The 24,703-nt window shown below is 40.6% G+C and overlaps 1 protein-coding gene across 6 annotated transcripts in view; it reads left to right on the top strand.

The window, feature by feature from the left end:
• RBFOX1 (RNA binding fox-1 homolog 1) overlaps positions 1 to 24,703 on the top strand; it is a 2,222,576-nt gene that overhangs the window by 2,101,541 nt on the left and 96,332 nt on the right. For all 6 annotated transcript variants that reach the window (XM_077141880.1, XM_077141883.1, XM_077141882.1 and 3 more), the window contains 4 exons: positions 2,867 to 3,010; positions 9,463 to 9,516; positions 16,350 to 16,442; positions 18,179 to 18,239. In XM_077141880.1, coding sequence (XP_076997995.1) covers positions 2,867 to 3,010; positions 9,463 to 9,516; positions 16,350 to 16,442; positions 18,179 to 18,239 — 352 coding nt within the window. The remainder of the gene's footprint in view (positions 1 to 2,866; positions 3,011 to 9,462; positions 9,517 to 16,349; positions 16,443 to 18,178; positions 18,240 to 24,703) is intronic.

Genomic DNA, 24,703 nt, shown 5'->3' with positions numbered 1-24,703 from the left:
CAACACAAAGATTTCTCCAAAGTCCTGTTTGACTAAAGATGATTAATTTTAATTTTCACATGAGCGGCAAAATGCTATTAATCATTTAATATGTTTAATCATAATCTCTGTAATTCCTTATTAGGTTTATTAAACTGAAACATCCAGCAGTTGTGTGCAAATCCAAATGTGTAAGTCTCCTTCTTGGGATGAGAAGAAGCTCATTTTAATTTGCATTGAAGCATCGTTTCTAATAGGAAGGGGGAAAATGGACTGGAAAGATTGGGGTCTACCTCCAACCCTTAGCTGCTGCTTCTGCAAAATTAGAGACTTGTGCAGGAATAGCACAATTCTTCTGCCTTTGATGGGTGATGATCTCATAATTCAAGGTCATTTTCTGACTCATGGACATGTACCTGGTCCTCGTGTTACCGGCATGGAAAACACAGTTCTGCCATGTTGGGGGCTCGGCTTTCTAATACTGAGCTTCAACTACCACTCATAGGTGATGAAGTGGATCGTTCACTCATTCATTCATTGTTTTAGTTTATTCATACACTAATCATTCATTTATTCATGCATCATTCGTTCATTCATTCATCATTCATCCACTCACTCATTTATTCACTCCATCAGGCTCATATTATTTGTCTACCACAGCTCAGCCCCTGTGCCGTGGGCTGCTTGTGTCACACCCCTGCCATGATCCACCAGTGGCCCCTTATAGCTTTTAGTGTGAAGTTCAGCCTCTCGTTCCGTACCCAGGGCCCTTTGTGATCCAACCCTCAGGCTACCCCTGAGATGTTCTGTCCTGCTTCTCCTCATATGGGTCCCTCCAGCCAGTGATGCTGAAGTCTACAGGTGCTCCCCTGAATGCGGAGCATTTCATGTCTCTGCATCTTGGCACACTTCTGCCCTCTGCTGCTACAGCTTCTGGCTTGCTCACTGACCACTTGCCAGATGTGACCCTCCAGTTGTGCTGTGTGACCCTAATTTAAGTTTACTAAGTTTTTGTGTTTCACTCTCATCCCAGCATTTTACAGTTAATCTCTATTATAATTGTCTTTTTCTATGTCTTTTTTTTTCCCCACTGAATTGGGAACTGCATGTAATTTGGAGAACTGTCTCATATGTTAGTAGTTGCTCAGTAAAGATGCATTTAGTGAATAGCTGAGAGCTTCACTTCCCTGAGAGGGACTTTTGACTGTTTTTCCATTGACATGTTTTATATCATCATCACTCCGGTGATATTATCTTCCATTTATTGGAAGGTCTCTGCCAATTCTGCTCACATTAATGCATTTAATCTTCACAAAGCCTTCTAAGCCACATACTATTATTAGTCCCCATTTTCCAGATGGAAAGGCTTCTAACATCCTCCCTCCTATTTATTCTAACAGCTCAAGCAGAACGACCAGGTCCTCTGATGTCGTCGTCGTGAGATTGCCTGGAAAAGTGAAGAAGTCCCCAGGGAGGGCATTTGATTCCAAACTAGCTTGAAATAGTAGTGTGCCGGCCACCAGGAATTCCTAACCTCAGTGGCAATTGGGAGCGTGTTAGGAGGGACAGTGATTGATGAGGAAGTTGCTAATTATGCCCATGTTATTTTGGGCGTTTCTTTTATATTTCAATTTGCATGATTGTCCCCATCTCTGTGTCTTTATTATTTACCACGTGGCTGCCTGCATTGATGGTTTTATACCAGTTATATGCTTATAAATTGTTTATAAATACACGAGGATGATTCCTTGTTCATAAATTTGATGGGCTTCAGCCGAGGCTCTCCGTCATGGTTTCAGAGAACACGTCTGATACTGGGGGCAGCTCCTGCCACCTGGAGGCCACATGTGCTAATTGCAGAGAAAGTATAGAAAAATGAAGCCTCTCCAGAGTGTTGAAACTCTAGAGTGTGGCAGTGGCTCTAATGATACCAAACGTTCCTGTGATTTTTCTGCTAGGCCATGTCTCTCTGTGGGAGCCAATGTGATAGGATGCTCTCCAGGGTTTGGGGGGAAGAGGGGGTTGGGGAGTACTGGGTTGTGCTTATAATATAAAATCATCTACACCAACACAGTCATATAGAACTTTCTGCAATGTTGGAAATGCTCTATATCGGCACTGTCCAATATGGAAGCCACTGGCCACATGTGGCTTTTGAGCACTGGAAATGTGACTCGTGTGAATGAAGAATGGGGAATTTTAATTTTTTTTAATTTTAATTAATTCAAATTTAAATAGCCACAGGTGGTCAACTGTATTGGACTGCACAGGTTTGCACAACTGAAAAACTAAAAGATGCGGTTGGTGATTTGGATGGCAGAATGCCAAACAATCTTTTCAAAAATTTTCACTGCATTTATAGATAATATTTTATCTCTGCAGTCTCAGCACTGATGCAGGCATATCTCAAGATTCTGAAAAGTTGATTACAGGATATACAGTCTCCTACCTTAATGATGAATGTACCCTTCTTGAGGTTTTCCCTGATTACACTTTAAAACTCCCCACTCCATCCCCGCCCCTCTTTGTCTGCTTCCCTCCCATTATTTTACTCCATCGTGCCCATCTCCTTCTGCCAAACTCTGTCCTTATTTATTAATGTGTTTACTGGCTGTCTTTCCCCCGGGAAAATGTGCGTTCCACGAAGGCAGGGATTTTGTCTGTTTCTGGGATTCTGTGGCATCCCAGCTCTGTGCTGGGCACAGAGTGCATGCCCAGTACAGACTCTCTGAATTAATAAACGAATGAACAAGTGACTCAGCAGCCCCTTCCCTTTCTTTATTCTTTTCTTCTTGCATTTTCTACCGTTTGGGGGGCAACACAAGCCCATTGGAACAAAGCCTTCGAGTCCACTCAGAGCCTCTTTCCTTTGTCCTTGTTCTTTTAGCAGACAGATGATGCAGCCCCGACGGATGGCCAGCCCCAGACACAACCTTCGGAAAACACGGAAAACAAGTCTCAGCCCAAGCGGCTGCATGTCTCAAATATCCCCTTCAGGTTCCGGGATCCGGACCTCAGACAAATGTTTGGCGTAAGTCACCCCTTTATTGTTTGCAGTCCCCAGACTCTGCTCCCCGAGGCCTCCCTTCCTTGTGTAAGTTATTGGTATTTACAGCATTAGGATGAGATGTTTACACAGAAACAAAAGCCCCAACATTTTAGATGGGTATATTGTGGTTAGGCTCTCCTTATGGCTTGGGTAAATGACCTTGTGTGTGCTTACCATGTTGCTACTTTGCCAAATGGCCTTCTGTTCATAAATAATGTAAGTGTCAGATGGAAAATACACTCCCACGTTACCCACTGTCAAACAAGTCCATTTATTATCCCAGATTCTGTGGCCTGAGACCCCATGTCCTGGCTAAAATAAATGCCATGAGCCACCTTGGTTTTTCTCTGTTTTGCAATTACCAAAATCTCAGGAAGAGTGGCTCCGTGATGTCTTCTCGCAAACCCCAATGCTTCCCAGGCACTGTGCATTTAGATTTCAGGTGCATCTGCAAAGAATAACTAATTCTGGATAAGCCCTCACTTAAAAAAAAATCGAGATTTCTAAGTTTGACTTGCATTCTTCAGCCTACCCTCTCCTGGAGTTATTATTTACCACTGGAGTTAGTGAGAATTCAGAGGGACTTACTATGATGCTATATGCCCCAAATAGCAGCCCTGTCCAGGCACTAACCCAGAGAAAATAAGAGATCGACTTGCTTCATCATGTGTCATCATGACCCTTTTTGTTTTTCTGGAAGATATCTGCTCCATTGGGAAGGAATGAGTTCACAATTTCTTTGCGCTCAGCCCCATCAAAGGACAAAACCATGACAGGGCTCAGACATTATTCATTTTGCAAATGTAGCCAGTCTGTTTGTCCATGACAGCCCAGCATTGATGGGAATTATCTGTGGATTCAGTGAAAACAACGGCATCCTTAACATTTGACAGAGCAAAGGTTGGCTGCTTCAGGGTCTCTTCTTTTGAGATTTGGTGGATGGATGCAAATATTAGAAAAGGAATATGAAGAGGTCCAACTTGAATGCCTAGTTCTGTACAAAGTTGGTATCATCCCCCATAGGATAAAGGGAGCTCTGCTTCGGTCCTCAAGGACCCTGCGATGTGAGGGTTGACATGTACCTTTTATTTCTTTAACGCACATGATGTTTATCAAGTATGTGCCTGACACAAAGGCAGAACAAGCATCCCAATATTTAAGATACTCAGGCTTGAATCCTGACATTTCAGAGGAAAAGGTCAGCATTTGCACTTTTATCTCTCTCATTTGGTAATAACCTTGAGCTGAGCCCTCTAACTCTTCCAGAGCAGAGATACCCTCGGGCACTTGCAGGTCAAAGATGACTTTGAAAAGTGCAGAGCATTCAAAGTCAAAGGCGAGGTTAAGTGTGTGTAAAGCAGCGAGACCAGGTTTGAATGATGGGCGCCAGGGGGATGCTGTGCTTTCTGCCGGGCCCAGGTCAGGAAGACGTCTTGCTGTTCAGTCTAGCTTTGCTCATCAAGTGTCACTGGGGTGTTGGCATGGAACCTGGCCCTTAATGATCATTCTGGTCGCTTTCATGGGACCGCTCAGCTTGAAGTGCAGCCCAGTTCCCAGCCCTCAAGGATGCTCTTGGCTTCCCAGCCTCCTTGGATATCTTGAGAGTTACCAGAGCATTCTGCTGCTGAGCCCAAGAGGTGGTAAACACGTTCCCAGGTAGAACTCACAGAGGAGGGACCGCGCTGCTGCTGATATTCACACCTGAGCCTCTCTATCCTTACAGACCTAGGACAGGTGGCACAGAGCGAGGTCTCACCAAAAGATGGTGCCACCAGCCGACAGACCTCGCTCAAAACCCACTGCTTTCAGAACCTCTTGTTTTAAAAGTAAAACATCGTCAAGCAGCTGACAGTATGTGTGGTACTCTTACTATCTCTCAATGAAGAAGATGCAGCATAATTGCAGTCTTGTCAAATGAATTTTGTTCATCGCGAACGGCATCTGTGTTCGTTTTTAAAAATATGCAAGCGTTTTTCTGTTTGTTTGTGTGTGTGTGTCTGTGGGCGTTGTCCATAAAGATGCTCAGGGCACATATGAATTCATGGACTCCTTGCAATAACCCTGAGATCCCCCTGGTTTGCAGACACCATTCTTAAGAAACAAAACGTCAATGCTGAAACTCGATTCTTTCTAGCCAAACATCAGTGGTAGCACACCTGTGCTTGTTGTAAGGTACACTTAGCAGCACCAGTCACATTGAAAGGCATCTGTAAACATTCCTGGTGACTCCCCACACTCGAGCTTAGCATTGCATATGACTTCCTCTTCAGAATCATGGGTTTTTATCCCAGTCAGGTTTGTTGACTCATTTGGGCATGAGGTGTCTTTCTCCTTTTGGTGCTGTATTCTACCCCTGGCCGTTTACCTTGGCAGGAGTTACAATGGAGGTAGCGCCAAAGGAAAACACAAAAATACTTGCTCCTTCTTCCTTTGTCTCTTTGTCCATGGGATTGCAAAGTAAAATCACCATCATCACCATCATCTCCATTCCCAAGCTGCAGGGTTTCTGTAAACATTAGTTCTACTATGAAGTTTGCACCAGCACACCCAATGGTTACTATAAGTGTTGCACATTATATTTTTTAACTTGAAGCCTTCAATGCCTCTACATATTCTGTACTTCCTCCTCCTTTGGAAGCATTTGTTCCAGTGTTTGGCGTTACATCTTTTAACTCATCTTTGATTTCATTTTTTTTCCCTTCAAGATGGAACATTCCTTGGGTAAGAAATTATGTGGTTACAATGCCTAAAGCCAAAGCCCAAGTCTTTTAAAAACGCCGTTTGGATATAATCACATGCATCTTTTATATTACCAGAGGAAGTGGTTCCAGGTATTTCACTGGAACGGATGTTATTTCTGGCCCCAGCTCCTTTCTTTCTGAGCTGTGATTTCGTGACAAGTACCATGAACATGCACTTTGTTTGCATTGGGGATTTTTACAATTCTTGGAAATGAATATGTGGACTCAATCTATGTCTCTGTCACAAGGCCATCTTTCTCACTGTCCCATACTGATGGTGTCCAAATTTCCTCTCCTTGTAGGGACAACAGTCATATTGCATTAAGACCAACCTAATCCAGTTTGGCCTCCTTTTTGCCATGAATATTTTCAAAGACCCCATTTCCACAGGGAGTCACTTTCATGAAATCCGAGGTTAGGAATTGAACATATTGTTTTGGGGGTCCCAGTTCAATCGATGACAGGCTCCCACCAAATTAATTAATTGCAGTTTCTTGCTCCTAAGCAGAACATTTAATTAACCTGATGCTTAAAATGTAAATGTTTCTGGGTTGGGAGTGGGAGAAGTGGGTTATTAAATATCCAGACCCTCTGTCACGCTGCATTCCAAGATAGTCATTTTCAAAAACAGTTGCTTGTGAGTACAGGTTTCAAGTTTGTTAATTCCCCAGCCTGCTTTTGTTATCAAAATCTAGATCCACTGAGAAGAAAAATGACCTACTTGAGTTTCTCTTTATTCTCACAAAAAGCAAATCAAGTGACTTCCGGTGCCTACAAAAGCAGGTCTCAGGGTCTACCTTCTTAGTATTAAAGTAAGAGTCCAGCCTGCCTGCACCTTTGGTGTTGATGCTTAAGTTCCTTCTTCCTCAATGTTGTGAGAGGTCAGGCCACTTCCTTGGACATGACATGGCACCTCTTCTCTGCCTTCCTGATATGAAACGAACTTAGAAAACTGGGATGATGCCTTTTCTTGGTGTCAGTGCACACTCTTTGAACTAACCTTTACTTTGATGTTTTGTGCTATGTCTGTTGAACATCTTTCACAGTTTTTCAAAGAAATATTATTTGACCTGAGAATGTCTACAAATGCTTGGTACATATTTGCCCAAGTGCGTGCCGCTAAGCTTCCGGATTTTGTTCTTGATACAGCTATTGGGATCCTGCGCGTGGATTCTGAGATGTTGCCTTAACATTGCTGTTGAGCAAACAAATGCTAGTTATGTCTGCGAATGAGTCGTGTCTGTTTAAATTGAAAATGTGCCAGCTGTGTTTACATCATTAGTACCAAACTTCCCAATTAAACTGTTGATACTATAAATATAGTACACAACTGACTTAGAAATGGGACTTACATCAGCATTCTTCTTGCAACTCGTTTCCTCAGCCCTTGGAATCATCAACCCAATGGCAACTGCCAAAGTGGGAAGCGTTTGAGACCATTTCAGGGCATACGGTGTCATTATTTCATTTAGAAATGACACATGCTAAGTCTACTTATCTGGTGCTGGCTCAGCCAGCTCTTGCTTGAAAGGAAGAGTTTGAATTGACTTTTTAGAGAATGTTCTATAGAAGACATTTGCTTCATGGCTTTGGAAGAAGCCTTTTTCAAGTTTCTCTATCCATAAATATATGTGCTTCTAGGCTCTTATGCCTGAAATAAATTTGATAGCATCGGTGTGAACGGAATATTTTAAGCAGGTTGTATCAAAATTACAGCTTCTGAAGAGAGCAGAGAGCTGGGGAATTCTTTACTATGAAATTCTGTTCATTTTTGAAAGGTAAATCTTCATTTCCCAAATCTGAAAGAGTTCTCTTTCTATTTTTAATGGTTTCCTCTGCCCAAATCTAGGCCATTGAAAATGCTTTGTTGAGAAATATTCTCTTGGCCAAAAGAATTTTTGAGCATCCACAAATTGTAGGGTGAGTTAGCTATATGTGTCTTGGTATTTTCATTGTACGTATTAAAAATATGGACGTTCCATCTCCTTTCCTACTTGAGCTCTCATTCCTTGGTTTTTCTATGCTTCTGTTTCTCTCCAAAGCCTTTGGCTACTCAACATGAAAAATGCAAGCCTGTTACAGAGGAGAATCTCTGTTCCAAATAAGTCTTTTCATGAACAGTGGTGAGAGCCTCTTAAGTCTCCTCCCTGGGACTCCCAGTATTCTGTGAGAGAAGCACATCCGTCAGGCAAGCTGCTTCTGCCCCGCTCTGTTCTGATTGTCCCCTTTCTGTCCTGCCCCACTTGTATCCCCATTGACTCTGTCCTCTGCTACACAGAGGTGTGCTTAATATTTTCAACCCAGGGGAGAAAGAGGAAATATAGACTTTCTCAATGCAATGAAGGATGCGATTAAAATCCAAGATGCAAAAACAAATGGAATAATAGGAAAGTTCAAAATGAAGGCAAAAGAGGATGAAAGTATTTCTTCATGTTGTTCTGTTTCCTTTTTATCGCTAAAAAGTGTCCTTGTTTTCAGTCCACATTGGGACAGAATTTCTACCTCGTTTAGTCTTATCTGGGCCTTGTCACATAATTTGTACCAACCCTTCCCTCCTGCACTGACGTAGGGCAGGTCATACTCAGGAAATGTCCACTCTACTTCACGTGATCCAAGAAAACTGGGAAAGATTCCAAAGTTAATGGAAAGGAACTTGAATTATCAGATGCTCCTGTTTCAGGGTCCTTCTTCTCTTTTAAGCATGAATCAAGAATTTCTTAATGTGCAGTTCCCACTTGGACTTGCCAGATTTAGCAAATAAAAATACAGGAAGCCAGTTGAATTTGAATGAACAGTGAATGTTCTTTTAGGTGTATATATATATATAAATCCCATATTTTTATGGGGGCACACTAATACCTTAAAACATCTGAATTTTAAATGTAACTGAGCATCCTGCATTTTATTTGATAGCTCCATCTCCCACCCAGTCTGAAACTATCTAGAATTAACCCAATTCATGTGCAGTCGGGAACTGTCTAGATTTGAGGATATTAAGAGTTGCTCTCACTTCTTGTAGAGCTTATTCATGCAAATTGTCTGAAGTCTGTCTGTTTGTTGAACAATATGGAGAATCACCTTGAGAGAAGTCCATCTCAGTTTGAGGATTGACCCAACTATGCTGTATGTTGATTATAATGATTTGTCTGTATAGTGGATTTTGCTTTTAGCTGTTTGTTCTTTACTTCTCTGATATGGTCTGGCTGTTCCTGGATTTATGGAGATTTGGGGCCTAAACCGCCCCCCCCAACATCATATTGCAGTTATACATTTTATTACCAAAATCCCACTTTATCAAGAGTGTTTTTCTCAGTGACTAAGGGGATGATCTTGGAGGATTAGCATTTATACCAGCCATTCTTAATCTTCACTGCTCAATGCCTGGGAAAGCAGTCATGCACACAACAAAGAGAAGATGATAAAGTTACTTTTTTTTGGTTACATATTTTGTACCAGACCCCTACTCAGATATTTTACCTGCTAGGGTTTGCCATAATATGGAGATAATGTGGATGGTTGTATCTCTTTTATCAAGCACATCATTTAATGATAGAACTACATAAAATGTATCTCTTTGATATTAAAAGATAAAAACAAATTCTCATTTTGGGAATAATTACCAATGTGCATAATATGAATTACTGCATTTCTGCATTTCTCTTCTTGCTTATAAATATTTCTATTTTTTTGCAGCAATTTGGTAAAATCTTAGATGTTGAAATTATTTTTAATGAGCGAGGCTCAAAGGTAAGCAACTTAATTCACTTTAGAATTGTTTAGCTTATTTGAAAATGTTTGTTATCAATAAGGGGAAACAACTGCACAATTTTAATCAGCACATTTTGAAAATACACATCAGAGGGAATTCCCTTAGAGACAATCTCTAGCTCCCAAAATGGTGGGAAATACTTGGGCTCAGTTAAAAATGTGTAACGGGGTAATTTAGATCAAGTTTATATAGATCAAGTTTCCAGAGGAAAATTACCCATGCTTAAAAAATAATGATGTTGCTACATTTTTGTTTTTCAGTGATAATTATGTTCTTTATATTAAAAAGTGAGTTGATAGTCTCATGAGCAGGTAAATATGTGATTATTCTGTATTAATAAAGTGCAGTTATTTTCCTGGGTTGTAGGGAAAAAAAAGTCTCATATACACCAACCTTTTGAATATAGTTTCATTTGTTAATATGTTAACCAGGCTACATTCGGCAATTTGTCATTGCTGTGAAGTTTGTTTTTTTTAATTTTTTTTTCAGGAAGCCAATTTTTAATTTGATTTTTCTATAGCCATTAGTGTTAGTAAAACTTGGAGACTCTACGGTGAGGCTCTAGCACCTTTAACATATAAATTGTTTAGGAAAAGAAAACAAGCTCTCCAGGGCAGCCTCTACATCAGTAGTTGTCCAAGTATGGTACCCAGACTGCTAATGTCAGAACCACCTGGAGACTTGTTAGAAATGCAGATTCTCTGGCCTCGAGCTCAACCTACTGAATTGGACACTCTGAATGTGGAGCCAGGAAATCTGTGTTGTTATAAAACTTCCTGACCTTTCCTTAAAGTTCTAATCTCTTGTGTCTTCTGGTTTTAGATAAATGCCAAGCCTTTGCCTGAATACCATATATCCCTTTGCCCACTAGTGGTTTTGTTTGTTTGTTTTCTTTTGTTGTTTTTGTTGTTGTTGTTTAATAGTCCTCTTCCTATGTGAACCCACAGAAGACTCAAGAGCCCAATCAGACTTCCCTTGAGGAAAACCCTGGCAGCGATAGGACATTTCAGCAGACACTGGGTGATAACAGGGAAAGATACTGAAAAAGAATATGAGTGCCACTCCTCAAATCATCAGGAATTTTAAGCTCCTTGCTCCTTTCATCCTTTGGACTATGAAAGTGGATGCTCAGAGAACTTGCTCACTGGATACAGGAGTCACTGGTTTGAGCCCCATACTTTCCTTACAAAGGTAATTTCAGACAAGGCAGCAGCCAGGACATACTAAGCAGAACTGATTTATCTAACATGGCAGCTGTAGGGCCAGGACCACTTCCTCCCCACAAAGCAAACATCTGAATTTATTATCCCTTGGCCGGTTTGTGGCCCCCTCCTTTCTCCATAGTTTAACTCAATAGGATAATGCTCATCACATTAGGGGAAAAAAATTCCAGCATTCTCTCTTAACTGGACAAAATGATGTTGTGACTTGCCTGATGAATAAAACAGATCAATCCATTATACTCTCTACTTCTGCTGATTTGGGGCATTCTTCTATAATTTCAGATATTTTATACTCATTCTTGTAAGAGGTCAGCCATTTGTCCTTTAGGTTGGGGGTGGAAAGTGAACCCTCCTTTTGCCTCTTGTAAGGAAACCATTCTAAGGACTATTTCTATACCTGCAAAGCAAAGTACATTAGAGGAAAACTTGCCCAGTCTAACCCTTTTCACTCAAGCCTGTTTTATCCTTGGCAAAAGTTAGAAGATGATCTGGAATCTTGGCCAGTTTTCTTCTAACCTTGAGTTTGTCTGTAGCAGCACTTCTTTTAAAGGTTTCTTCCTTCTTTTCAAAATGTATATGTAATTTATATTTTGTTTTGTAACTTTTGCCACTTAGAGAAAGCTAATTCCTTTCAAGAGCTGTTTGGGGACATTAGAAGAATAGCGTTTGCTGTTTTGAAAGTACAATGGCGCTGCTATTTTTAAGAGTTCTTCCGTCATTCCCATGATTAGCCTGTCTCTGGGGGCTTTGGGAATAAGACCATTTAAATTTGCCACATACAGAGCCTAACTTTGTTAAGCACCTTAAAAAAAAAAGTCTTCTTCTTTGATTAGGAAACATAAAAAATAGCTTCTCTCAGTGGCTGTGCTCCCTCTGAAAGATTTGGTTTCGCAGGGGTTGGAGCTGCCTGTGAAAGTGGCTGAGTGTCGTGGAGACAGTCCAGTTGGGAGCCGCGAAATGGGGGCAGCGGCTCACCCAGGGATATTTTTCATACTTGACATTATCCTTTATGGGAAAGGGCTTTATTTTAAAGGAGCATTTCCTGCTAATGCCCGAGAAACCTGAACCATTACTCTGACCTTATTTCCATCAGCCCGAGCTGAGAAGCAGCCAGAAAATGGGGGTGGGAGGCCCTCAAGAACTCACCCTCTGTTCCTTCTCTCTGGGGACAGTCCCCTGTGGTGGCAGAGTGGGTATTTGAGTATGTGTGTGTGTGCATATGTACCAGGACAGACACATGCCGTGCCTGTCCTGGGAGAGGGAAGAGTTTATGTATATGTAGATAGCAAGTCTGTAGCAAGATCACATTTTAAAAGATATGCCAGAATTTGAAAACAAGAATTAGATAGCATTTAGGGGCAAGAGTGGATCCTGAAACCTTTTGTTTATGGGACAAAGCAAAATGCATCTGCAGTATCTTCCAACGCACCTAGAAAATATAATACATTTTGATCTTTGACCAGTGACGATCTCTGAGTCTCAGCTATTTGCAGATACTCAAACGGCAAATCAGCCAAGGGCATGACAGTCAGGCTTCCTCTCTTGGATATTTCCCTGGGCAACAGGGGAGACAGACTGTCAAGACAAGCAATTGCAATAAAGCGTGGTAAGTTGTTTGGTGATTGTGAGGGGCTTCTGAGACTCCTAACAGGCAGGTCTGTATTTTGGGAAGGTGGAAGAGCTTCTGGGAGGAAGGGACTTAAAAGCTGAAAGTAGAAAACAAGTACAAATTTCCCAGGTAGGGGAAATTGAGGAGAGGGGGCTTCTAGGGAGGAAGGGCTGCGTATGCGAAGGTGACTGGGCAGAATTGTGTATAAGTCTCTTAGTCCCACAGGAAAATGGGTCTCCATTCTCTTATGAACAGCTCCCCTCTTGTAAATATGAACTCCCTGCCCCAGAAACTAAAGGAATTCGATTTTTATATAAAAATAAAAAATTCAGTGCATTCATTCATCTGGGGTACTTCAGAACCTATATTTAAGCTATAAATGATACATTTGCATTAGTGCAAAGAAAGAAGATTTTACATAATTTTTTAAATAAAAGACCAAAAGGTATATCTGGAATGTGGAAAGATCAGAATTTATGATCCATAGAGAGATTTAAAATAAGCAATCATGCTAGCCTAGTGGGCCATTTCAGATCACCATAATCTGATCTATTATTTGTGCCTTCCTAAACCTTGGGTAGCCCAAGTAGCAGGTGCCTTTTCTCAAGCAGCATCTTGCAGTCTCTCAGCCCTACCCCTCTGTTGAGGTTGCCCCTAGGGAGGAATTTCTCTCTTCAGGCCGTGGAGAGGAATATCTGGCACCCCTTGGAAGAGCCTATCTTGGACTCTTGATTTTTAAGGAGGTTGCATGTCAGCATGGCACTCACCCGTTCCGCTCCCCAAGCCAAGTCCAGAATATGTTTTTCTCCTTCCCCCTGTTAAGATGAAGACTTACAGAAAAAACCCGTAGGATCCTTCTAAGAACAGCAAGTTGCTATTTTCCTTTAGAAAGAATTCTGACCATGAGGCAGGACAAGCAGAAACAACCTCAGCACCTGCTTTCAGAGTTGCCTACTAGCTCGGTGCTTCATGGAAGAGTTTCCAGCTGATGGCCAGATAAGGTGACCTGCCAGTGGAGGATTCTGACAATCCTCTGACCCAGGAAAGCTATGTCCATTCTCTTCCGGGTGGAAGGTGTGATTGTCCAACAGATCCAGGTAGGAAAGTCCCTGTGGTGCTTTGGGGACTGTTTCCAGAACAAGCTCTTCTTCAGCCCAACTGTGTCAAATACTAGTCAACCCTGAACCTTAGCATGAGTATTCAGCAGCTCAAAAAATAAAGAGAAGTTTAGCAGAAAAGGAGAAGAAGAGTCATCAATAAAATCTCTTTGCTTAAAAACAAAGCAAGAACTTGAGAATAGTTTGGAGAACTTCCTTTAGGTCTATGCACTTTCCTTGTGTTTCAGGGTATCGTTCTGTCTCTACCATCATCTATTCTTTGCATACTTAATGCTTATTTTAGGGTAGGGAGGTTTGCTTTGGGTGTACATTAGCATCATGAGGGTCAGCTCCTTTGGATTGTCGTTGGACAGATGGGTTGATTGTCCATGCTTACCTGGCCATGTTCTTCCCAGCGATGCAATGACAATGACTGCTCATCCCCATGGATAAACATGATGTCCATCTATGAGGCTTGGGCTGTAGTGAGAAGACTACCCAGTGAATCCTAATGAGTCGTAATCTCCTTTCTTTCTTTTTTTTTTTTTTTACATGGGCAGGCACTGGGAATCGAACCCGGGTCCTCTGGCATGGCAGGCAAGCATTCTTGCCTGCTGAGCCACCGTGGCCTGCCCAATCTCATTTCTTACTTATTAATGTCTGATGTGGCCACTGATGCCAGGAAGTTTGGCTTACAGGTGATGAAGAGACGGTTGCTAACTAACCTCAGTAAGTGCTTCTGGCTGTACCCCTACCTCTAACCTCCACGTTACCAAGTCAGAGAGATATCACTCCAGAAACTCACTCAGTCCAATAGCTTGCTCCAACACCTTTTTCTGCTTATTGTAAGGAACTAATTGTTTCAGTGGTGCTTAGTGATACGAGTAGCAATGGAAATACAGATGCCGGACCACCCAGGCAGCTTGCTAAGTGAATGGATTTCTGGACTCCACTCTGGGTTTTGATTCAGTAGATAAGGGGCAAGGCCCAGGAATCTAAATGTTTAATATGTTCCCTGCTTCCTTGTAGTACAGAACTAAGTTTTGCACTCTCTGAATAAGAGTTAGAGCCATTAAATAGAGCAGCATGGCAAAATTCTGTCTTTTGCTCATTGAAGAGCTGTTATCTCAAAAATAAGTATTTTAGTTAGTATTTTTTAGTATCTAATATGAGCATACGGCGATATTCAAGACCAAGTAGGATCCTTCTGTTAGCATGTTAGCTTATATTAATGAAATAATTCAGGTCGTATAATCACAGATTCTCAGCATGGAAAAGATTTTTAAGGTATTTCACTCTAATCCCCCAAAGTAAAGAAATTTAATTTTACTCTGTAGACTCCTATCCACTACTCATCTCCTCTCTAGCTTGAATGCATCCGTAGATGGTATCTTCAGTCGCCAAATCCATCCTGTAAAATAATAGAAGGTGCTCTTTTAGCCAGACCATTGAATGAAAAACCCCAAACATCCTTAACTTTGGAATCAGAAAGCAGCCTAGTGAGGCATTGGAAAAAATTAACACCAATTGGGAATGATTGTGTTTTTTTTTTTTTCGATTTCTGTTTGTTTCATTAGTAAAATTGACTCATATGCTGCCCCAACTTAGCTTAATTTATAGCCAATGTTTACTGTTATGCGAGTTTTACCCAATGGAAATAAGGGTTCCTGCACATTGCATGATTTTGCCCGGTTTACACTATGGAAACCAGAAGGAGCTGAGCAAATTTACATTGGAATTGTTTCAAAAGGTTGGTGTATATTTCTGAACAAGATGTACAAATGTTTTTAGGGGTTTTAAAAATAATGTGTCATATTTTCTGTACTCTTCATAGGAACAGTGTCAGTGAAGACAAAAGATGGATTTTGACAATATGAAGTTTAGGCTTTTTTTTTTGAAGCTGAAATATTAAAAGCAAAATGTACCAGTGATGAAGTAAAGGGTATATTTGTTATCTATTAGTAATAAAGGAAGTGCTCAGAGTGCTATTACAATAACATTCTATTGACAGAGCCTCTTTATTTTTCTACCTGTTGATATGATAAACAAATAGCAGCATAAAGTTTTAGAGCTTTACAATGTGTTTACAGCACTTCCCTTTTCAACTAATTAGGTAGTATTGAAGGTTGACAAATTCAGAAGCATGTATCTTATTTATGGGGTGGTATTAATACAAAAATGTTACTTGAACTGTTCGCATTATTAATCAACTGAAGTTTATTTTGATTCATTTCATTGATTTTTGTTTGTTTGTTTATTAGACCAAGGAGTTTAAGATTGGTATTTAAAAAAAAAAGGTCTTTCCTTTTTTTAGGCTTTTAATTTTTATTTTTGAGAAGTAAAGGCTGTAGAATTGACAAATTTGAATAACCCTAAAATTGCATGAAGAAGAGATGTTCTTAAAACCACACGGCATGACTCTGTAGGCAATGTTAGAGGATTTTGGCATTCATTGTTGAATTCCGTGCACACCTTTGTTTTCTTTTCTTTTTAATTTGCATGTCAAGAAAGTGGTTCCCTTTTTTTTCCCCCCTCGTTATTTCATTTTATTCTCTGTGAAGACACTGTACATTTATTTTTATCTCATTTTCTTTTTGTCAGATTTATTTTCTCCCGTAGCGACACTTAGAAAGGTATCTTTGGTATCCTTCTTTGAATTCTTCAAGGGTGATAGCTAACTGGTGACAGACAAGAAAAATATCGTTCACATTGGTCGCTTACTTATTGCACATCTTAGTACTCTTATAATTTCTCTAATTTGCATGTTACAGAACTGAAGCCAGGACGAGACGTAGACATTAAAGCGAGAGAACATTATAAAGTGGTCGTTTGATTGAAATAATAATCTGCATGTTGTTTTCCCTTCTCCCTCCTGCATGCAGGGATTTGGTTTCGTAACTTTCGAAAATAGTGCCGATGCGGACAGGGCGAGGGAGAAATTACACGGCACGGTGGTTGAGGGCCGTAAAATCGAGGTGCATGTCCAAAATATTTTCCTTTTCATCTTTTTTATAAATGTCTGCTTCACGCTCATTCGTTGTTACAGATGCATCATTGACGTCTTGTATGTAGCCCTATTCCCTTCTCATGGTTTATATATAAATATATAGGTACATATATTTATATATAAAAAGGAAAACTGGCCTTACTTTTTTTTATTTTACTTTATTATGTTACTCTTATCACTGCTGAAAGGTGGATGGCAAAAGTGAGACCAAAGAAAGGTTAATCCGAACGTTTTTTTTGTTTTCCATGTTTTGTAATTAATGGGTGCAATAGATTCCAACCAGTAGAGACAGCGTTGCAGAACAAAACAAACTACACAGCAGCTTTTGTTTTTGTTTTTGGTTTTGTTTTCTTTTTCTTTCCACTGCAGGATTGACGAGGGATCCACAGTGGCTTGCAAATTAAACCAAATTGCGAGAGAAGGAACATTCAAGAGAAATTTTTAAAAGAGAGAGAGAGTCCTTTGTCATTAAACCTCTGATTTTTTTTTTTTCTTTTAAGAAGCCAGGTTGAATCCTTGTATTCTTTTGATAATAGAATGAATGAGCAAACGGGATTTCCGGTTCAATATCTGGTCCCTCTTTTTCCAAAAAAAAGAAAAGAAAAAAAAAAAGACCTTCAAATGCTGACATTTGGAGTCTATTATTTCTACCACTGGATCCCCCTCAAGCCTGCCCCAGGGTCATATTTGTTGAAACTATTTAAAAAAAAAAAAAAAACCAGTTAAAAATGCTTTAGTCTTTGGAGTAAGATGTTGCATATTTTGCCTTTCATTTTCCCCCTTCGACGGTAGCGCTTAGGCCCCTCACCAAATCTCAGTAACCATGGTAACTGTATACAAACCCATGCTGGCGGTGGTGGTGAATGGTAAGTGGTGAGTCCATCTGCCGTTTCACGTATTTAGTGCTGATATCTCTATATACATATATTTCTACCACGTGAAGTTTTCTGACTTGTTGTATTAAGTTTTCTTGATGCTCTATTTTTTTGGATATTGGTACGCCTGTAATTGAGTGTACGTTCTAAGCTAGCCTGGGAGGCACTGACTGGATTGACTATGACCGGTGCACATCTTACTCAGAGTGTTAACTACATATCGTGTTAAACAATGCACCCTCTCTTTTATCCTTTCGTTAGCTGTGATTTTAAAGCTTGAATGATTTTGTTAATTCTTGCGATGTAAAAGGCTCTTGTTCCAAGTGTTGAATGCTAGATGTTGCTTCCTGATGGTTCTCCTCCCTCCCCTACAGTGCTGCACACGGCTAAGACGTGTTTGTTCCTTTTTCTTTGACATTTATGTTTCCTTGTACCTTGTCTCTCCCCTCTTCTACTCCACTGCATGTCCCTTCATATGAACTTTCTTTTATGTTGAAAAAATATTTCTTGTTTCTGTGTTACCATGGAGTACACGCATGCTTTTAAATCTTCAATTGTGCAGTACCTTTTAATTTGCTTTTACTGTCTCCGTATTAAACTTTTCAATGATATGACATTGCTTTATTGAAATGATTTGGAAGTTAAAATGGTTATGAAGTAAACGTAATTATAAAAATGTATGATTTTGTTATGCATCTACTGCCTTTTATAAATTAAAATGCATTTTAGTTTTTTTTTTTAATAAGTAATCACAATCATAATGCATGCAACTAATTGAATTGTGAGCTGGCCTGGATGACATACTCATTTGAGTTTTCCATGTACATAGGTAAATAATGCCACAGCCCGTGTAATGACAAATAAAAAGACCGTCAACCCTTACACAAATGGTAAGTAGAGACTTGTCCTTCACAGAAAATGTCTTCCACCTCTGAGTCTGTTGAGTAATGTAACCAGGACTCTGCTTCACCCAGCCACATCTGCCTCAGTGTGCCCCTGTGTCTGTGCCACTGACCTGCTGCAGCAAACCAATTGAATAAACAGGATAATTTTCATGACAAAGGCAAATTTAGTGTTAAGGTTAATGTGAATGGCTTCAGAATAACTCCCATTTGGATAGAGATTCAGTAATTATTTGGGAATTGGCTGGTTTATTAAATTTATTGCGATCATGGTAAGTTGAGGTGGAAAATGGAAGTTTTTGTTTGTTTGTTTCTTTTCCACTGTCCCTTCCTTGATCACTAACCATTTCTGGAAGGGCAACCTTCAGAATTTGGTTCTGGTTTTGAGTCTGCTCAGGGACTATAAGGCTTTTGAAGTGTCATGGAGGGAGCCTTGTGACTTAGTTCCACAAGGAGAGCAGAATATATGAGGGAACCAATTACTCCTCTCCGGGTCAGAGCCATTTCAGGTTGAGGGAGAATGCTGTAGTGTATTGCAGACCCCTTCCATGGCAACTCATTTCTGCCCCTACTGGTGACGTCTGTTTCTCAGAACTTCTCATAAATAAATTGCTACATTTATATGAAAAATCATTAAAATGTTGAAACATTTTGACTCTATGATCTTTCTCAGAATAAATCTCATCTAAGACATATGAAAAAAAAACAGCTTACTCTTTAATAATAAAGAAAAAAGAAAGGAAAGAAATCAGCTGAGATGTTTATCATATACTTAATTGCTTAATTTTACCAAAAATTTAAAAGAAATGAATTAAGTTAAATAAAGTATATACACCTGGTGGAATAGTATACCCATTAAAATGTGAGGGACCTCTAATGAATCAAAATTTTTAAAAGAAAAAATTATGTGTATAGTATGATAGCAACTAAATAATGACAGAAGTACATCGAAATGCTAATGGAAGAGTTGAGCTATGATCTAAAAATTATTTTTCATCGTTGTTTTATAGGTTTTTATAAAAGATATCATTTTATCACTTTGCCATGAGATTAAAATATATGGAATTTTCCATTCTGAAAGTTTTACTTACATATTGAAAAAAAAGGAATGAAGACAAATATTAAAGATAAGTTTAAATATATTTTGAATAACAACCCACACCAACCTCATGCCCTATCTGTCACCTCAGAGAAAGCTACTATTTAAAAAAAAAAAAAAATATATATATATATATATATTGCATTTATATGCATATATGTGATTTTATATGCATTAGTATGATATCCACAATACTGTGGACATACCTTTTATATAAATGATATCTCTCTTTACATATCATTCTTTACTTGGATTTTATAAGTCAATATGGATTTCTTTCCATGTTAATGCATATAGTCAATCTCATTTTTTAATGATTACATTATTTCCTATAGAAAGAATGTGTGTTTATTCAGACCTTCCTCAACTGATTGCCATTGAAGTCTTTTTTGTTGTTTTTCTAAACAATAATATTAGCATATGAGAGTTCTATTTTTGTATCACCTCTTCTTTCTGCCAATAGCCAAAAATTTGGCAAAGTATGGTTTTATTTTTTAAAGGGGCAGTGTTGAACAAAAATATACCATCAGTGTCATAGAGCTCTAAGTTGAAAGACCAGATGAATTATCTATTCTGATGACCCTTTCTCCCCAGCCATAACAACCCAAGCCATACCCTTAAATGAAATAGACAAGTTTCACAGCAGACTTTGAATGCCAATGCTAAATTGAAGCAAGCTTCTGATTCATGTGTCATGAAGCCTTTCAATGTGCAAAATAATAGTTCTGAAACTTGTCACAGGTAGGATGTGACGGCATCAATTTGAGTAGTGAACACTTCTTTAATTATGGCGTAGTAGTAGAGTGTGTGCATGTGTGAGCAGCTCTTCACTTGTCATCTTTGACCACAGAGAGATTTCCTGGGACATGTTTTCTTTCTCATCCTTTTTTGTTCACTTTCTTGTGTGTGTGTGTGTGTGTGTGTGTGTGTGTGCACATACAAGCATATGTGTGCCTGCTCGCAGATGCATTTGTGCTCATGGTATGTGTAAAAAAAAATGAACCAAGGGAAGCCAAATATAATCCCCTAAGCCATGGGTATTCATGTTTATTTTGAAGAAAGTTATTGATCAATGTCATCTCAAGGGACTGAAAAGCAGACCTGCAAATGTTTTGGACACATTTCAAAGCCCATTTATTAATAGCCAACTTTTCTGGAACATGGACTGTGTGCAAGCTAAGCAATTTATGCTAAGCATTTAAAAATGCCCAGGACCCACAAGAAATCCTGCAAAGAAGACATAGTTATCCCTATTTTAGTGATGCAAAAAGTGAGACTACATGAGGCAAAGTAATTAGTGAACCTTTTCCTTTTGTTATGAAGTAATGAAATCTCAGGATCATGTACGTGTGTATGCATGCATCATTTCCCCCTATATCTTACAGAATGCTCTCAAATGGCCACTGACCACAATGACAAAAAGATTATTACATATGTAGTCACGAACTCTTGCCAGATATTGGCATAAACATCCCATGGCCCATTGCAAGCTGCCCTGTACTCTCAGTTGCTATGGATAGTTATGTGGGTCTCTTGTCCAGGTACCGGAAAGGGACACTGCTATTATCCCTGGTCCACCTCTCGGTATGGCATTCACCTAAAGGATAGATGGATGCTCAAGCAGAACTGACACAAAATGACTACAATGCCCAATTACATCAAGCCTGTGCTTCTGTATACTCTTTGGATACTGAGGTTTTCAAAGTCAAAAGATCATGGCAACCTTTTGTATTCAAAGAGAAGTTGTTGTCCAAGTTTTTGCAATCCTTAATTCATGAATATCTCCACAACAAATAAATTTTCCATTAAACTACAGTACAACAGAACTGAAACAGGATGGGGTTATGTTAAGAGAGGATCAGTCAAGACCAATAAAGTCAAGTTGAAATGAGAAAATTAAGTGATCAATCAGGTTCAATCATTAACTAAGTAATTCATTCTCACAAGTCACTGAGCTGTACTTCAGCAAAATTACGAATTACTAGAGTCATCAAGTTCTATGGTCATCTTCAAATGGTGGGCTGTAACTAGCAACACCAGTATCACATCCATACATTCCTTTAACAAAAAGTTTTAGCAGCTGAAAAGGTGTCAAAGATGACAAAGCTTGGGTCCTAGAGACAATGGGATACGTGTCTAGGAGGCTCTGCCATAGAGGACCAGGATTTATGACATCATAAAGAATGCACATTCCATATGCCAGAGCTCTTGAACTTGAACAGAAGATTGTAGAATGAGATCTAGGGGTCTGGAAACTCTATTTATCAGAAAGCCCCACAGACAGGAAATTGGGCGCTATCTCCTCTGTAGTTTTCCCAAGAGCACCTGCCCTCACCATGGAGTTGGGCTTTAATTTCTCATTAGAGGACACATTTTGTTCTGCTGAACAAGTTAGAAGTTAGATCCTCCAGGAGTTCCTGGATGTTGGAGAAGTGTGGATGTGCAGCCTGGTCTTTCGATCTTCATAGAGACCTTAGGAAGAACGGGAATTGGAGGAGAAGATCCAAAGCTATAGAATGAAGTAGGCCTTGGTCCAATGCCAGCTCTGTCATTCAGTGCCTGTTTAACTGCAGGCAACTTGCTTTAACTCTCCATGGACCAGTTTTCTCAGAGGGGAACCATAGGTATAACACGACCTATTTCATACAGTACTAGTGATCATTCTGGTTAATGAAGTTCTCAACACAATGCAAAGTCCCCTAAAAATAAGGCACTGCTATGAATAATGCAATACTATTTGCTTACACCACTCTCTCAATATTAATGAATCATCTTGTTCCTTTTGTATATGGTAGATATTAAGTCAAATTTCCTAATAAACGTACTAGCCTAAGTATCAAATAGTCAAATGCCAACATGAGCTGGGCAGGTAAAATAATGAGCAGAGGTTCACAGTTCTTTTGGACTATCTTTCGTTTTCATGCTGGTTTGGTTTCCCTACTAAAAGGAAATCAGCACAAGGATGTCACTGAAAGAAGGCTGACATTTGACCTCCCTGCCAGGCGTAGGATAGAGAGTGGTGGTGACTGTGGAACTGGAAGACATATCTAGATGGGACAGCTCCTGGACACCTCCAGTAAACCAGTGACCTGGGGGCTTCTTGACCTAAAGTTGCACGTTGCAAACAATCAAATGAGCAGGTAATTCTAGGTAGCATTAACAGCTCCACAGAAAAGGAAACTGGGAAGAAATTCATTTTAAGGCATTCTCTTTAAAAGTTAGGGGGAAACTTATCAGGAATTCTGTAGCATAGATAAAATCTAAGTGTAGGCAACTAATTCATGTTGTTACAAAAGACTGAGTGAACCAAACAAAACAGCTGTGCACACTGTGTGACTTCTCTTTGACTTGGGTATTGCCTCCTGCCCTATTTGGGCTCCCAGATCTCTCTAGCATCCTTAGCATTGAATGTATGTACAGAAAACCTTTGTATGCAGTTTTGAAACCCCTGTAGTGTATTTAAAGGTACTTTCAAGGCTGTGTCTCTTTGATAGCCAAGCCTGCAATGTCCCAGAGAGGACAAGTGCTGCTTTTCTGCTTGTACTTCCAAACCTGCGCTTTAGATGCGGCAGTCAACCCTGGGAATCTCTGCTGGCATTTTACTATAGAGGGCTGGCAGGATGACCGTTGGCAGGCTGAATTTGGGGAGGGGTGTGCTGACTTGAACCCAGACCACAGAGAAGGGTCTCTGAACTGCTGGTGTGTCTGATGTAGAGCGAGGCCCCAACACGTCTGGTCTCCGCTCCACTGCCTTGTCATATGGGGGCCCTGGGAGGCTGGGAGTGGCAGGCTTTATCAGCTGTTCTCCTTTTGTTGTAAGCCTCATTGTTCGGTTTAATGTCCTTGATCAAAATCTCTGAATCTGAAGGGCCTGGGGACCTGCGCAAGCTGCCTGAGAAATTAAACATGGGATCGCTGTGTCTGTCTTCCTGACAGTGCGGGACCCTGACTCCAGCGGGGTTATCCCAGGGGGCTCCTCCAGGTACTAGGAGTCGCTGGGGCTGGGAGGCCATTTGCATGTTATTTGCATACATTTGCATCAGCCTACAAATGCTCTCTCAAATCTGAGCGGAGGTGATTTTCAAGGGCTGGATTCTGACAGCCTTTCCCCGCCCTCACATGGTCCTTTCTCATCAGAAGGTGATGGGGAAACGGTCATTGCTGGCTGGACAGAGACTGAGCCCTGGCCAGAGGGGAGTGAGCCCATTAGAAAGAGCTCAGAATTCCTTTGGCTTCTGCAGACGGGAAGCCGAGTAAATGTTTGTGGAGCACATACAGGAACTAATTGCCAAGCTCAGTTTTCGGTGCTGTGGATTCCTGGTGGGCAGCAGTTCTGCTCACTTGACCATTCATTTTAATGAGGGAGAATGGTTACAAAAACAATTAACAAAGAAAAGAGAGCGAGAGAGAGAAAGAAAAAGATGATTCCAAATACTGTTAGTAGCTGTACAAAAAAGGAAACTGGGAAGTGAATCCTAGACTAATTTTAAGAGATGGAGGAATGAGATATTGAGGTGATGTGCTCAGAAAGAACACTGGAGAACTAAATAATGTCAAGTCGGTTTTGGGCTGAGTGGGGAAGTCCTCTAAGCGGAGGGAGCAGTAGTCCTGGAGCCTGGAGAGCGGTGGCACAGCGGTGCACGGGGTGGGATGGGGGGCTTTGTAGATCAAGGTACGGAATCCATGTTCATTCTGGGTTCATACGGGGGCTATCGAAAAATTCTGAGTCGTAGAAAAACATGTCAGATTTACTTTTTAAAAATTGCTTTGGCCGAGTGTGTAGAACAGACACGGGAAAGGAGGAAGGAAGGAGGCAGGAGAGAGGGAGAGACAAAGGTAGGGAAGGAGGGAAGGGGGCAGGAATGGAGGCAGGGAGGAAAGGAAGGAAAGAGGGAGGTGTAGGAGTTGATGGTGAGAGCTAGGACATTCTCGCTGGGGATGAGTCCAGGTAAGAGCTGGGAGTGTACTGGCCAGGGGTGGTGGCATTGGAGGACGGAGGCAGAGAGAATGAAGGCATCTTTTGGAAGTTTAGCCAACAGAGTTTTCCAGTGGATTGCACACAGAGCATGAGGGGCAAGAGAAGCTAAAGCAATGATTGATCAAAAATTTTGTCTTGAGCAACCCAGCGGATGGAGCTGCCGTTTGTTGAAGGGGAGCATTTGGTGAGAGAGAGTGTCAGGGGAGGAGGGAGGTTGGAGGTTTGGTTTCCACGCCTGTCTTATGGCTCAGAAAGGTCCTTCCTTTACCTTACATGGAGTGAGGCAGCCTCGTTGGGGAAAAAGGACCAGCGGTGGGAAGAAGGACAGCCCTGCATGGGTGTGCCAGCATCCACCTGAGCTCCTCCTTTCACTTT

The sequence above is a fragment of the Tamandua tetradactyla genome, chromosome 23 (assembly GCF_023851605.1).
Source record: "Tamandua tetradactyla isolate mTamTet1 chromosome 23, mTamTet1.pri, whole genome shotgun sequence".
Classification (NCBI taxonomy): Eukaryota; Metazoa; Chordata; class Mammalia; order Pilosa; family Myrmecophagidae; genus Tamandua; species Tamandua tetradactyla.
This window is presented reverse-complemented; position numbering and strand designations above follow the sequence as displayed.